The 16,298-nt window shown below is 36.5% G+C and overlaps 2 protein-coding genes across 2 annotated transcripts; both read right to left on the reverse strand.

The window, feature by feature from the left end:
* Positions 1–1,829: 1,829 nt before the first annotated feature.
* On the reverse strand, positions 1,830–4,041 carry CYCD3;1 (CYCLIN D3;1). Its single transcript, XM_008238346.2, has 4 exons — positions 3,255–4,041; positions 2,956–3,157; positions 2,677–2,807; positions 1,830–2,568 (listed from the first exon to the last, which is right to left on the reverse strand). The coding sequence occupies exons 1-4, from the start codon at positions 3,822–3,824 to the stop codon at positions 2,275–2,277; spliced, it is 1,197 nt and encodes a 398-aa protein (XP_008236568.2). The 5' UTR covers positions 3,825–4,041; the 3' UTR covers positions 1,830–2,274.
* An 8,475-nt stretch (positions 4,042–12,516) lies between these two features.
* Positions 12,517–15,317, reverse strand: LOC103335335 (Calcium-dependent lipid-binding (CaLB domain) family protein). The gene is made up of 7 exons (XM_008238345.2): positions 15,157–15,317; positions 14,908–15,012; positions 14,669–14,795; positions 14,479–14,550; positions 13,302–13,347; positions 12,877–13,189; positions 12,517–12,788 (listed from the first exon to the last, which is right to left on the reverse strand). Exons 1-7 carry the CDS (start codon positions 15,269–15,271, stop codon positions 12,745–12,747), a joined length of 822 nt encoding a protein of 273 aa, XP_008236567.1. The 5' UTR covers positions 15,272–15,317; the 3' UTR covers positions 12,517–12,744.
* Positions 15,318–16,298: the final 981 nt, after the last annotated feature.

The following is a 16,298-nucleotide window of genomic DNA, read 5'->3' on the forward strand; positions in this document are numbered from 1 at the left end:
CTCAACTATTTTGACAATTTGCTTTCATTTGATACAAGTACGTGGGTCCAAAAATGTTCTGAAAATAGTAAAAAATGCAAACTAAACTAGTTAAGTATGTGGTGCATTTTTTGTTCTTACATGTTTGTAAAGAGAAAGAAAATCTTTAATTTGGGTATTTTTCTATATGGCTCAGGAGTTAGGGACAACCACATAAAACAAACCCTAGGCAAGATTAATGGGGCAATGCAGATGCAAATCCCAGAGAGAGAGAGAGAGAGAGAGAGAGAGAGAGAGAGTTTTCATAACATCTTTTCTATAAAACGCACATGCACACACCCAAGCAAGAACACACACAGAAGCATCAGTTTCACAGTTTTACTGCAGGAGCCAGTAGGATTTGAATATAATGACTGCTTTGACCTGTAAAATATTTTTATTTTAATAATTTTAGGCACTAATGGTACGACACTGATGTCATTCTGTTTCTGTATGGACATTTCATTTTCGCTCTCATCTCTTTTATATTAACAAAAGCTTTTACCTCACAACATTTTCAAACATTCACCAACTAAAATGACCAAGATTCCAATTAAAAACACCCAGCAAAGAGAAACGCTTTGTTTTTTCTTCTTTTCACTGAGTGACCTGTAAAATCCCCACCCTTGTTGGAAGTTGGAATTCACACATCAAAGACTTATTATCTAACCTATATACTTACAATCATTGACCTAAAGCTTAGGCCTAATTAGCCCTCTTTATTTATTTATTCATTTTTCAGCCCTCATAAATTTGTACTTTTATTTATTATAGAGACTCCAAATTAGTCATCATGTAATCTGTAACAAAAGCGCATGACTGCTATTTCGAAGCGATAACAAAAATTCCCTAGTTATACTAAGACACTAGTAAGAGTGCAAAATAACTAAAGGGGAGTGTGAATCACATCTTCCTACATAAATACTCTCTTCTCTTTTTTTCTTTTAGAATTTAGAAAGCTAATCTTCATTTCATTATCAATTGACCATAAAAACCCTTTTCCCTAATTGATGAACAAAAACAAAGACTTACCAAATTCAGTGGTTTATTATTGACCACTTCAATCGACAGTCTTGCAACTGAGCACACTCTCTCCATAGGCACGTAAAGGAAAGGACAGCTGCATTGCATGACCAATCCAACACAACACTTGGAGCCAAAAAGTGAAGAAGATCTATAAAAAAAAGAGCATTATATGGTGTTTTTTTTTTAAGTGTAGGCCACTAGGTGCGGGGTTAGGTTCATACAGAGAAGATTACGGTTACCTCAATCTTACACCATCACAAATTTTATTTTATTTTTGGTCACAAAGAAAAGAAAGTGGCTCTTCCAACAAGGTCAAACTCCGTAATCAAAAAGTCTAACTTCCACCAAATCCACTACCCGACAGTCTCTTCCTCTCTTCACATGCAAATCAATCTCCCTAAAACAAATTTTCAAAAAAAAAAGACCCCCACTTAACTTAATCTAATTTCTAGATTTAATCTTAATTATGAAGTTGAAAATTACAATTTATATCATAAACAAAAGGAAAATACTATGAGCTTCTACATTCCTATCAATAGCAATAGCAGTATGACATGTGTGCATAAATTTTTCTTTGTGTTTTAACGAATTATTTTTACATAAGCATTAAACTGCGATTCACATCTCCTTACACGAAAAGGGACAAAGAACATCCTAAACAAAATATAATCCATTTTCAATGACCAAATACTAAATAGAAATTTTGGTGCCTGACACATCTGACATGCCAAATTGAACAGATAATAAAGGGAATGTGAAGTGAACAGATAATATTTGAACACAAATGAACAAAATTGGTGTTTAAATTTATTTATTAATATAATATGTCCAAATGGGCCGAAGAGAGACTTATAGAGATATATGGAAATATATAAGAGTGCTCCATATTTCAAAATATACAGAGAAGCAGACTTCAATGTAAAGAGTAATTCTTAACTTCCCAATCTTGTCCCTCCTCTTTGCTGTGAATTGCCAAATTGCCATCAATAATAATCCCCACAAAAACTCCATCATCTCCAAGTCTCCAGGACATGACTGTAGGATTGTGGGCATTGTTTTGAAAATTAAGGCACAGAAACTATGCATGTATGGCAGCAGGGCAGCAGCAGCAGCACAGCACTTTAGATTTTGCACCAAAAGAGAAATTACCATAACAGACATGGAGTTTTTGAACTTCAATTTTTTTTTGTGTTTTTCTTGAGAGAGGAAGATAAATTGATGATGGTTTTATTAAGGAGGGCTACCCACAATTCCCACAAAGAGCCTGTTGAGTGAAGCCATTTTCATCTGTTGGTCCTTCTCTGCTGCTCTGCTCCTCTTGAGAAGTGGCTCCGGGGATGAAGAAATTGATGAGCCCACTGCCCAAGAATCATTTGAGCTTTCATCATAGCTGAAATATGCATCAATTACCCCACTTGGGCTGCCTGGGATTTGTTCATGCTTGCGCTTGTGGGGATTGTTGTAGCCACAATCATAGGCCTTGGACAGCTCCAGGATGAGACTGTAACAATCATTCACCTTTTCCTGTTTCACAATGCAGCACTTAATTAAGAAATAATTAAGAAAACGCATGAAAACTGATGAAGAACATCATGATTCACTTGAACGAAACAAAAGCATTAAAGTACAAACCTTGCTTATTTTGAGAACACCCAGAAGCTGGTTTTGATATTCCATGGCATTACAAGGCTCAACATGGTCTATAACGCGCATCATTGTTGCAGTGGCCAACACAGAAGGCAAATAACCAATGAATCTTGAATCTGAGAGAAACCCATGAAGAAAAAGCAAACAAAATGATGAGAAATCATAAGGGTGAAGCTCTGTTCTTGTTCTTATCGAAAAAATAAAATTCTAAGCTTTGGTTCAAATATCAATGTGATTAGTGTAACCGTTAAAGATTTTGCTTACCAACGACCACAGAGAGAAGAAGACGCTCACAGCGCTTGAGAAACTCCCAGTGGAGAAGGGTTTTCAATCCAAGCCTCCTTATGATGTGGTCGAGGAATGAAAGTGGGGTCACTGGATGCATCTTCCATTGGAGAGTTGAGAGCACCAAAAGCTCCATTCTTTGAATCGTTTTGGCCTCAAACACATACCTTGTGTCCACCACCTGAAACAGAACAAAACCCAAATGTCAGACTTTGGAATTTAATCAGCAAAAACGAAAATAAAGGTCAATACTTTGAATTCAAAATGACTAAACGTACTTGAAGGTCCAGAAGAAGAGGCACTTGGGTTTCTTCCACTTTGGCTGCCAAGGAGAGACAGGTGACAGCCACAAGCTGCACCATCCATGGCTTGTCCCTCTGAAAACGGAGGCTGGAGATGAACCTATCAAAGTAGTTAATGGCTAGGATTGCAGTGAGAGCAGTGAACCCATAATGGGCATTGACTTTGAGCATCCACAAGACAGCTTCACGACGAGCCACAGAGATCAAAGAGTGCTCTGCTGCTTCGTTTCCCATGTCCTCCAAGTGTTTGATGAAATGGGTCTGCTGCTGCTCTTCTTTGGAGAAGAGAGAGACAAGCTCTTCATCTTCCCAGAACAGATCTTGTTCCAACAAGAGCAGGGGAAACAGAGAAGGGCAGGCTGGGTTGTGCCCATTAATGTCATTTTTGTAGTTCTCACTGGTCACTTCCTCTAAAGAATCTTGCACTACTTCCCCTTCATCCTCCTCCCATTTCTCCTCTTCACACAACAAAGCATCCAACAAAAGTGAACGGCTTTGTTGTTGCTGTTGTTCTTGGTGGTTTTGTTCATTTTGTTTCATTGCCATCTTCTTCCAAGAAGAAGAGGTTTTAGTCCTCTGCTCATTATACAAAAGAAAAGCTGAGTCTCACACCCATATCTCTGTATTTTTGCTTTGGGTTGTGGTGTGGAGAATAGAGTATAGCTAGAGAAAGAGAGAGAGAAAGAGAGAAAGAGGGGGGAAGAGGGTGACAGGGAAAGAAGAAAAAGAGGGGGTAGGGAGATTGATTTTAGAGCAGAGTGGGTTTCACGCTTGTCCTTTTTTATATATATATTGGGTTTTGGAATTTCTTTTCTTTTCTTTTCTTTTCTTTCTTTTCTTTCATTCTTTTCTTTTGTGCTTTCGGTGTGTTTCGTTGGCGGGCAGAAATGTAACGGCACACACACCAAGCCGGACCCATTGAAAACAACCTCTTACAGAAGCCTAAATAAAGAGTCACTGTGCTCATTGCTCAAGAAGACTCAAAAGAGAGAGAAAGAGAAACAAAGCCTATAGACTCTACTGGTAGTAGTAGAAAGAAGCAAGTAGTAGGGGTTGTATAGTTCATAGACTTTTGGGTTTATGCTTCCAAGCATTTATGTGTCTAGGACTCTTCATTGATTTTGGAGAGTTTTATAAACACCCAACAATTTATAATGCATTCATTACCCAACAAATGATATTATGATAATGCATATATCCGTATGTAATATTAAAGTCTTGGAGGATTTTCGAAACACCCAACAATTTATAATGCATTCATTACCCAATAAATGATATTATAGTAATGCATATGTCTGTATGTAATATTAAATTCGTTGGTTAAAATGAATGTGCTGTTTATTTTGCACCCGAGTTCAAATTTCCATCTTTACAATTAGATTAGATTAAAGTAAAATATCGATTGTATTAAAAAATATATATATTAAAGTCATGTTAGGAACAATTATTAATTAGAAAGGCATTAGAAGAAAGTATAGGCAAATTAACAAGTCTTTGCTTTGGGTTAGTGTTTGACATAACAAACAAACAGTCTTTAACAAATCTCCCACTTCTTTGTGAGGAGTTGTGTTTTTTCTTTCTTTTTTTTTCCTTTTTGAGTTGAATAAATCCCACTTCTAATCTAGAGTTTGATATGATTTGTTGATACATTCATGTCGATCTTGCTTTGTTGACAAAATGAGAACCTGCTTTGCATCTTTTATTTGCCTCATTGCAAACAATAATTCTTCTCATAATCAAATTTGTAATATATTTTAATTTTTCAAGGGTTATATGGTCATAATGTGATATGTTTAACATATGGTTTAATTCCACTATGGCAAGTTCAAACATAATGTGATAATCATACAAGGAAGTTTTCTTTTACCACACCGTCTATCAACACGAGATAGTTACGTTGCATGACTGTGAATCTAGAACATTTATCGCGTTGATTCTTGTCTATATATGTCGTTCACTCTCATAATTCTACATATCAAAATTTACTTATATTTCTTGGTTTTCTTGTTTCTGGAGTGAAGAGAAAAACTCTCACCATGCACCCATAAATTTACAGCTTAATTCGTACTTACCTTTTACTACAAGTCATGATTCATGTATAGGGACCTTCACATTCCTTGTTGTAAAAGTAAAAAACAAAAAGAAAGAAATGTGTTTAAAAAAAGCTGGGGATGGAGTTGAAGCAGATCTGCCATTGACAAAACCCTTGGCCAGCCCAGTCCACGAAGTCGACTAGAGAACAAAACAAAACAAGATTTACAAGACGATGGATCGACTTAACATAACATGGCATCCACCACGCGACATACAAGCAAATTTCCAAACATGCCTTTGCTTTTGAAATGATCAGAGAGAGAGACTGTTTTTACCAGAAAGAAAAACAGAGAGTGGGGCGCGTCTTGAACAAGTCCAAGGAGCTAGAGAGTGGGTGGAATGGAAAGGGTGAGGCTGACTTGCTCTCTCTCTCTCTCTCTCTCTCTCTCTCCCTATGGCTCTTTGTGTCTCATTAGAAAGTCATAAATAATGCTGTCTTGTCTGTGCGAGCCAGTTTTACTACACGCAGACTCAGAGAGAGAGAGAGAGAGTCGTACGCTTTTTCCTTTGACGTGCTCTCATAAGCCTATAAGTGAAGTGCCCACTGCCCACCACTCTGCTACTCATCTTTAGGCGCAACGCCCCACTTTCACTTTAAAATTTTTATTTTTTACCCTCTTCTTTTCTTCTTTTCAAAAACTTTTTATTCAATTACAAAAATATTTCTTACCATAGTGTTTTAGGACTTATTACTATGGTAAGTTTTGTTTTGGCGTGTGGATGGATGTATGTGAGCTCACACACGACTGATAATAGGACTCCTCAGATTTAACAATGGATGGCACAAAGTAGTGTTTGAGCCAAGAATGATTTACATAATATAGTAAGCACTACTAATTCCACCCCATTTTTAATGGCAAAAGGCGATGGTTATTATTATTCACATGAATAGTACATGTCGTAGCAATTTTGTTATTGCTTTTCTATTTATTGTCATGGCAAAGGGCAATTACTATTCACAACAAATTAATTAATTTATTTTTTATACTTATAAGATTAATTTTAATAAGATTTTCGGTTATCACATGTTTATATTTATTATAAAATTCACTTCTCATATTTTAGATAAAATATTCAAATAAGATTTTCGGTTGCTATGTGTCTATATTTATTATAAAATTCACATCTCAGATTTCGGATAAGATTTTCGATTGCTACTATTGCACCACGTGTCTATATATCTTCTAAATCCTATTATAAAATCACACCATCAACTCACATCAATCATCCATATCCTCTCTATCCTTTCTTTTCTCAAATTTTACAAAACACATTATACTTTCAATGTCTTACACAAGAAGGTTGTTGGAGAGGGCCGAGCGAGAAAATGAAGAAAGAATGAGCAAACGTGTTGAAGAAAAAAGGGAGTGGGAAGCATATGATGATCAAATTGTTTTAGCGGTGGGTATGCTCGATCAATTAAGCCAACACCATGATGGTTCACAACTCGGTCGTGGCCCGAACGCGAACAGACGTAGGACACTCTCTGGATAAGAATTTCTTGGAAGATTACTTTATCACAAATTCGTTGTACTCTAGTGTTGATTTTTTATGGTGATATAGAATGCACCCTCATTTGTTCAATAAAATCATGCATGATTTTTGCAATTACGACACATACTTCGTTTAGAAGTATGATGCTCTTAGGGTTTTCAGTATTCTTCCAAAGCAAAAACTTACAACTTCTTTACGGCTACTAGCGTATGGCGCATTTGCAGACAAGGTGGATGAGATTGCTAGGACAGGGAAATCTATTATCCTAAAATGCTAGTTCAGATTATGTGATGCAATTGAAACTATCTACAAGAGGGATTACCTCTGCAAACCTATGCCTAGGGACCTCCAAAGTCTTCTACAAAAAGTCGAGACTTGAGGTTTCCCAAGCATGATTGGAAGTATTGACTGCATGCACTGATAGTGGAAGAATTGTGTTGTGGGATCTCAAAACGACCTTAACGTGCTTGGTCAATTCCTAGTTCAATGATGTGTTGGCAGGACATTCCCCTTAGATCACGTATCAAATCAACAATACTATCTACTCGGATGGGTACTACCTAGCAGACAGAATTTACCAGAGGTGGACGACATGCTTCAAAACAATTTCGCATCCCCAATCGAAGAAGGAAAAATACTTTGTTGTCTATCAAGAGCGTTATATGAAAAATGTGGAAATGTGTTTTGGTATCCTCCAAACTCGTTAGTCAATCATTAAAGGGCTACTCGTATGTTTGATGAAGAGGTGCTACGGAGCATTATGATGACTTGCATCATCCACCATAACATGATTTTGGAGGTGATTATAATGAACCAGAGCTATTCGAACCCAATCCCATAAACACGATATTGACAAGAATTTATGAACGAGTCATGGGAACAAATGGACAACCCCTGGAGCACGAACAATTGATTAGGGACGATTGTTACAACAACCGTATGATTGACCATTATACGGAAATGCAATTTTCTTATGTTCACGAAAGACGTCAAGTTGACTTGATCAAGCATTTATGGGCACTGAGAGACAATAACGGTCAATGAAGTCAAGTTTAATGCTTAATTTTGAATTATGCTTAGTTTTATTTGTGGTTTGTTTTGAATTATGCTTTGTTTTGATTTATGCAATGTTTTAAATAAATGGCTATATTATTGAATGCTTTCTTTATTCAATAAAAAACAATCAATACAACTAATTAAGAAAGGGCAACTCTATCAATACAACTTAATGGTTTTCGTTATTTAACCAATTCGTGCTGTTAGGTCCATTATCTTTTTACCATTGGCGCCGTGGACGTGCGCAGTCCTCGTACATCACTCGTTAAAGGTAAAAAAATTAATTTTGTGCTCGATGCCAGCCTGACATCAACGCTAAGTCAGAGCTTGCGGTCAGGAGCTTGGGCTCATCTTGTCTTGGGCCTTGCCCGGGTTGGTGGAGCTCACCTCTTGTCCTGGCAAGAATTAGGCGTTGAAAATGGATTTTAAAGCCTAAAGGATCTTTTGCCTGGGCTAAGCAATTGGGGTGAAAATGCTCTTATGCACCATATAAGTTTAAAGCTTTGAACAAAATGAGCTAAAATGTATATTTGTAAGGATAGGTTATGACAACATACATAGACGTTATCAATATTTTACAAATAATACATATGTAAAAGAGCAAAATAAATCAATAGGTCGCCTAGGTCAGCGTGGGGCACATGCCCCCTCTGGGTCCCAAGATAAATCCATTATTAACACAAGGGTTAAAAAAAAGAGGGTACAAAATTAAGTGTGATAGAAGCCATAATCTCATGTGTATTAGGTTTGAATTTTGGAAACATTTAAATTTTCTTGTTATTTGTGGTTATGAGTATATGAGCTTTACTTTCAGGCCTTACGTCAAATCTAAAAATTAGAGTTGGTTGTGCAAACGACATGTAGATGTAGCTGAACTGGTTTTTGTTTTTTGGTCGATTGTAGCTCAAGTGGTTAAAAACGTTAAATCATGTATATTTTTTTGCTCCGATTGTATTTATAAAAAAAAAAAAAGAATTGGAGTTGGTTGTAACAAATTTTTATTTTATTTTATAGCATGGGTGGAATCAAGAATCCACATACTTTAACTAAAATTCACCATGTTATATCACAAGAGAAAATTTTCCACTTTATTGTATTTTAGTTTGGAATAATTCATCAAATTCTTTTCACCCCTCTAAATAATCTAAAATTCTATTTCTTTTTAACGGGGGAATAAGAAAAGAAATATGTGGCCCAGAAATATTCACCATGTCTGTCAGTTTGCAAAGGCTGCAGAGCTATAAGAGCAGTTTCTTTTCAAGAGATGCCAACCACTCTCTCTAAATGTCACAGCGAGATAAGTCAAGAAGAAAAGGCAGAAGTGTTCAGCATCATTAGATGGCACCAAAGTCGATTGTGCAGAGAAATTTTCATGCGTAGTAGTTATTGGGACCATCAGACTAATTACCACAATTCTGCTTTGTTTTTTCATGTAAGAATTTAGCCTAATTATTGATCAATATAACTAAGCATGCAAAGTCATCAAGCTAATAATATACCAGGAACATGGTGAATTTGAGTTAGTTGGGCTTACTAGCTCTATGATTATAATTTATAGTTATTACTGTCCTAATCATGCTTATTAGTAACTACTTTTCATGGTTTTAGTAACCAGCTCAATGTGTCCTTTACTTTTATGGTTTTCATGTTTTACTTGCGAAGTCACTTTCCAGGAACTACAAAACAATGAAAGTTATGTTCATCATGTTCTAAGAGAACCTAATTTTGTAACTGATGCTCAAGCAGCCCATGGTCATGAGGTTAAATCCGGCCGTATTTGGGGTCCCTTCATCCGGATCCAACTCGAGTTAAATATCAACTTAAAATGCTTAGACTTATTCATATACAATAATGTTACATGTATCATATTTATTGACATTATCGATCACGCCTCACAGAATTATAATAATCACATCTCTCGCATAATATAACTTAGGATTTTAGGAGAAAAAAGTCTACGCATGAATCATTACAATATAAAATCACACATTACAAGCTGTGCCACCAACAATGTGAAGTTCCCCATGACTTGAGAGTTAGCTAGGTAAAAATCAATGTGGTGGTTATTGTGGCAACCAAGAATTGGTATCTTGTGACTGCAGCACAGTAATTCTACTGTCCTCAATTCCTGTGGCAATAATAATATATCATCTGCTTATAATGACATATTAACCACAAACGTACAGCAAAACACCCAAATCACCAAATTAATTAAGCTGGTTTTTTTTGTTCTTCTTCAATTCTTTTTCCATGGTCATCACACAGCCCCACCTTTAACCTTTTTTGTTCAAGATCCAGACTGGTTCAACCAGAAGACAGGCCAGATTGACTTTTACTCGAATGACAAATGAATTTCTTCCACTTATATTATATGTGCAAAGGGGACCCTTTCCACTGAATCTTGAGGTGTCCATGAGTGGACAAACAATATAGTCATCTGTGAACCCATCTGCTACATATATAGACAGATCTTGCCAATTTGATTGGCTACATGCTGAACATGGTAAATTGATAAGTTTATTATGCTCGATGAGTTACTAGGTTTCGGGTTCATCTAAGTAAATAAATCAATAAGCAGAGTCTAACGGGAAATTTTTGTGCGTGACTCTAATTCTGTCGCACGTGTTATAAAATGAGTGGATTCCGTGTTTATATTTCAGGGTATAATATCAATAAATATATACATATTGATTATAATATGAATGAATGAATTTGTAACATCATGTGATGATGTTATAATATAGTAAAATGTCTCTTGAATCAAACCACCAATTAAATAAATCTTGGTTTATAATAGAAAACAAATATCATCTTCTCCTAAGTACTTAATCAACAATAAGTCAATGACAGAATTAACAAAAGGTGCAAAACTTTCAAAGCTCTTCTAACTACCCAACTTTTTGTAGACTAGAATTATGTTGGATTGTCTTCTGCTAAGTAAGTGGATATGCTTTAATTTGAGGTTCAAACAGGAAGCACTTGAGAGTGAGTATCATGTCATCCACTGAACACAAAACTTTTCAAATTCCCAAATGATAGCTCATAAGGCCTTGACCAAAACCAAAGAACCCCTTCCCTCTCAATTCATCACAACCTAGATGAAGTGACTCCTTTGACCCATAATCCAGAATTAGGCTCAACCACCATATTGAAAAAGGTTCTCTATCTGATGTGAGAGAGAGAGAGAGAGAGAGAGAGAGAGAGAGAGAGAGAGAGGAAAGGTGAAAGGGAGAGGCATTTGCTTCATGCATGCATGGCTCCCACCTTATTTGGTCGATCTGAAGAGAAACATATTAATGAAGCCAAGTACTTGACAGGTTGTAGCAATCCTTCCAACCCATGTTTTCCAGATATTCATCATCATCTTCATAATGGGCAACTTTTTAAAACTATCGGTTTACTTTTGAAAACATTAACTCCAGTGTGAGAAATCTATCATCAGTGCATGGAGAAGCAGAATTTATGGTCACCCTGAAGGTAAAATACGCAAAACAGATCATAAATTTGATTATTGTTGCTGTTCAAATCGTAAAACCTCCTAAGTGAGAATGATTAATTTATAACTAAAAGCATCCGTTGTGCCATGTTACAAAGTAGGGAGGATCAGCTCGATGCTTGCTATTGCAGGTAAAATTCTTGTATGACTGGCATTGTTTAAAAACTAGAGCTTTAGTTAGGGAGTTGCTTTGTTTGCTTTATTTGCTTTATTTCTAGATTCAACTCACTTTCATCATGTGCATCTATTGTACGCAAGAATTTTTTTGATACAAGTGATATTGGGGAGGGAAGAATCGAGCCTAGGATTTTGAGTGTAATTTAGGATCTCGAGTGTAGGTTAAATGTTGTTAACCACTTACTACAAACCCCTTTGTATTGTATGTAAGACTTTTTTAATTTTGGACAAAACCCTCCAGAGACCCAATAAGATCACTGAATTGCATAGCATTAATCATTATAAAAGATAAAAATTAAATAATAGCATTAGGCTTTGCCAGCCATGTAATAAATAAAAAATTTAGACAATGCATGCTTGTATCTCTTAACACGTCAAAGAAAGCTATGAACATAAATATTATTTCTGTTCCATTCCCAGCCATGGAAGAAGAGATTTTGTCTAGCTAAAGAAATTATTTCATAATTTATTCAGAATACAGGGCAAGCGATGATCATGTGTGCACCATCCTCTACAGAGCTGCTTTTTCTGTAACATACAACTGAAAACTCCATTAAAACTCAGAACCCTACTTCTGATCACGACATGCTTTAACCTAACGATAGAAGGGAGAGGATACAACATAAGATATGGCGTTCCCGCAAACTTCTTGAAAAAATATCGCAATTCTTATAGCATGTTCGAAATGAGCCGAAACTAATGCATCTTGTTTGCAGTTCAGATGAAAATTCGGATTTACATTTCATTTTTATTGCTTCATAGTTTTCAAACAAGTTCAAAGCCTGCTAGATTGAAAACCCCTATCATGTTAATAGTGAAGCCTGCTAGATTGATTAGTTCTGAGAACTATCCCTTGGTTGCATGTCTTCAGCACAAACATAAAATAACACATTTATCTGCCTTTAGGAATTAAGCAAAGGGTAACCAAATGAATCATCTATGTAACAAAATTCTCCTTCAAAACCTCTGTATATACGGTTTATCAACAGGGGGAAAAAGAAAGTGCACATATTTGCAATTTGAAAAATAAAAGTGCACGGGGTAACACAAGCACAGCCGCCAAACTAAGAGGAAAAGTCTATACGTGACTATCACAGCATCTTATCAATTGCTTCTTCACTTGGGCCTGGAGGAGCTCTATCTCAGTAGTCAGTACGGTGGTGGCGGAGGAGGATAAAGTCCAGGAAAAGGACCTAATTGAAAAGCAGAAAACAGAGACTCAGTATTTGATGACTCATATTGGCAGCAAGAAGTACGAAACATAAGAAGAAATGAAGTTACCTGGAGGATAATAGGGCGAGGGTTGTGGAGGTGGTGGATACGTTGATGGAGGATATGCTGAAGTTGGTGGGTATGGTGGGGGAGGATAGGCAGATGGAGGGGGACCATACGTGGATGGTGGATATGCTGCTGAACTAGTTGAGTATGAAGGATAGGGAGACGGAGCTGGGTAGCCTGCTGGTGGTGGTGGGTAAGGTCCAGATGCTGGTGGTCCATAAGGAGCGGGAGGTGGAGGGGTTGAATATAGATGAGATTGTGGTACATGTGGTGCTGCATATGGGGGAGCAGATGGAGCATAGCTTGCTGTTGGTTTCTGCAGTGACCCAAAAACAGTAATTCAGTTGGATAGGTAATTAATATGAATACATACAAGACAATACTGTTCAATAGTAACCCCGGTTATAGTGAGAAAAAGTGCAACTTACATTGGTCTTTGCATAATGCATGATTAGCCTCACTTCTCCTGCATATCTACAATGGAAAAGATTTAGTGTCAGAAGTCTAACAATTTTTCGATACAAAGGAATATTTCCCATAATCGTGGCAAAATGAAATGTGGATGCTAAAGGACAATTAGTTTGATGAACTTCTAGACACAAAAACCAATTCTGTGCTGCTGTTATAAAGGTAAGACAAAATTGGCTACTCAGGAAGGATGAAAAGTGTTGCAAGAACTTTTAGATATGAAACCATTCCCACCAGTTGTTTTCTCTTCTTTAGCCCAATTGTAACTCAACTTAATAAAAGGGATATATATCATACAAAATTTTAACCCCATGTCCAACCTACCGTGTCCTGAAAGGGATGCCCTGCACTACAGATAAGGAAGTATATCAATTCCCTCTCCTTTGATTTCCCCTCATTTTCTTCCTCATATAAAGGAAAAGCTCGTGACTGATTAACACGACCTAAGTTTGAGCTGTTGTAAGGATCGATAGATGGACCATAAAGCCATATGAAAGTCGTTCAATTGAATTTGTATTACTTTAAACTAATTGTTCCCTTGTAGAGTGATTTTCAGTGGAGATTCTGCAATCAGATGACACAGAAATGTCATTGTATGCTAGGGACATCAGTCTACTTAGAGTTGATTTATTTGGACCAACAGATGCCCACTCGTGTTACAGCTTAAACATGGAAGGTGCTAACACAATTCGCCCCATGTTTACTCCTAAAACAACTGATAAACTAGCACGGTCCATTCATAATCCAACTTTCAAAACCCATTTCATCTAATGCAATGCAGGTCCAATACTAAGCTGTCTCATCATGCAAAAGAGTAAAATAAAAAACTTAACGAAAGGATGCAATGCGATGTTAAAGCAACAGAGGGATGGAAACATAAAGATCATTGACTTAGCATGCACGGTATACAAAAAACAACCTCTGTGCACCTAGAGTTTTGACTAAGTACAGATGGAACAGGGAGCAATAACAATTGAGGTTAAGAATTTCGGGATATGGACATTCAACTAGAACATTGTAATTTGTACAGAAAAATAACAACACCTACATGTAATCTGATTCGTATCACCTATAAACCATTTAGATTTTATTATAGAACAAAATAAAACAGTTATGAGCTCAAACTTATGTAGTTACCTGCCAGTTTTTGTCTGGAGCGTCCAGGCACTGTCATCATAACCCTGTGAAAGAACCTTCTGAAGTTGAACCCTAAAAATAATCACACAAATAATCCAATTAGCAAACTCAAAAACCCAGAACAAGCAAAAGGGTATCTTAAAAAATTGCCTAAATTGAGATATTCAAACACAAAGGATGAGAATCATACTTTCCCTCGCCAATAAAGTCGTCCAAGGTGACAGTATTGCTGTTCCAGACCAGAACATTCAGTTCTCTAAGACCTTCAACCAATGGAAACACGAACTTCTCTTGGAATGTAGGATTTTTACCACCGTCTACACCAGATAAATCAAATTGGGCTTAAGTCCAATTTCAAAAACCCAGGAGCAAGAACAAAACTTTAAGCCAAATTACACCAAGTAAAATTGCATAAAAATTGAAAAATACCTGTGCATGTTCTGGTACGGTGCTTGGTGTTAGCATATTCCAGACAAACATATGGGTCTTGCCGTGAAAACCATTCCGTATCCTTCAACTTGTTACAAGCAACAACTGCAGCACCAGATAATAAGATCCCACATCACAAAAACTCAGAATTGAGAAGAACAAAACCAGAAAACGGAAAATAAACGAGAAAAAATAGAAAAGATGTTGATGGGTTATGTAAAATAAAATTGTAGGGAAGAGAAATTATACCAGTGACCTCAAGAAGCTGCCCTTGAATACCAGAAATCGACATGAACGAAGAGTTGGGAAACGAGTAGCGTGGTGGTGCAGACGAATAATGGGATGAAAATAGATATCTTGACATCTCTCCTCTGAAAGGTCTTGTCCTTTCTTATACAATAATGTAATTGCGCGTTTTGTCTTCTTTTTAATTTTGATTTTTTAAATTAAAATTTAGAACATGGTTTGGTTAAAATAATAGCCGCAGTTAATGTAATTCGACGAGGGTTTTTAATTTTTTTCCAGTTCTGGGACTTCGAGGAAGAAACAGGAGGCGATGATGGTTGGTTCCGTGAAATTAATGAAATCTCAGTTTCGGCGATGGAAAGCGCGTGGAACTAGCAAGACTTGCCTTTTTTCCTTTTTTGGTTGAATTAAGGAATTGACACGCATGCGTGGTTTCCTCGCAAATATGGCTGCATGGGCGGACACGCTGTCCGAACGCGGCATATCTCCGTCTCTCTAATTTGGACACACGATTTTCTTACCATAGGCAATGACATGGGGGTGATTACTCCTTCTCATTAGGAATTTCGGGTTGATATTATGATTCTATTTTTTTCTTGTTGGATATTATGATTCTATTTAGAACTTCATTGTTCGGTTGAATTATTCTTGTCACGCGACAATACATATAAAATAAATTAATAAAACGAGTCATCAATTTGAACACATGCCTTTATTAATAATTAGATTGTATTGTCAATATGCCACTGAAGTTGTTTTTTCCCCAGTTGTATCAAGCTCAATGTATAATATATATATATATATATATATATATATTATATGAACAACAATTATCGGGAAAAGGTCATGATGTTACATTGGAGACTAGTTGGAGTCTTTCTCCACCTTCTCGTGGTGGGAACTTGCCAACTTGGATACTCCATTTATTTATTTTTCGTTTCTTTAAGAAACAATATATATATATATATATATATATATATTGATAGCAGGCCAAAATTACAGAGTCTCCATTAGACCAAATCAGTGACACGTTAACAAGAAACATACAAATAAATCCCAAGGCATTTGCTGGAAGTAAGGCAGAATGGCTTCGCAACTAAGTTGAAGTTCACAATGTTCGGGTTTGAAAAGTAGCATATATTTGT

The sequence above is a fragment of the Prunus mume genome, linkage group LG6 (assembly GCF_029339155.1).
Source record: "Prunus mume cultivar Tortuosa linkage group LG6, ASM2933915v1, whole genome shotgun sequence".
NCBI lineage: Eukaryota > Viridiplantae > Streptophyta > Magnoliopsida > Rosales > Rosaceae > Prunus > Prunus mume.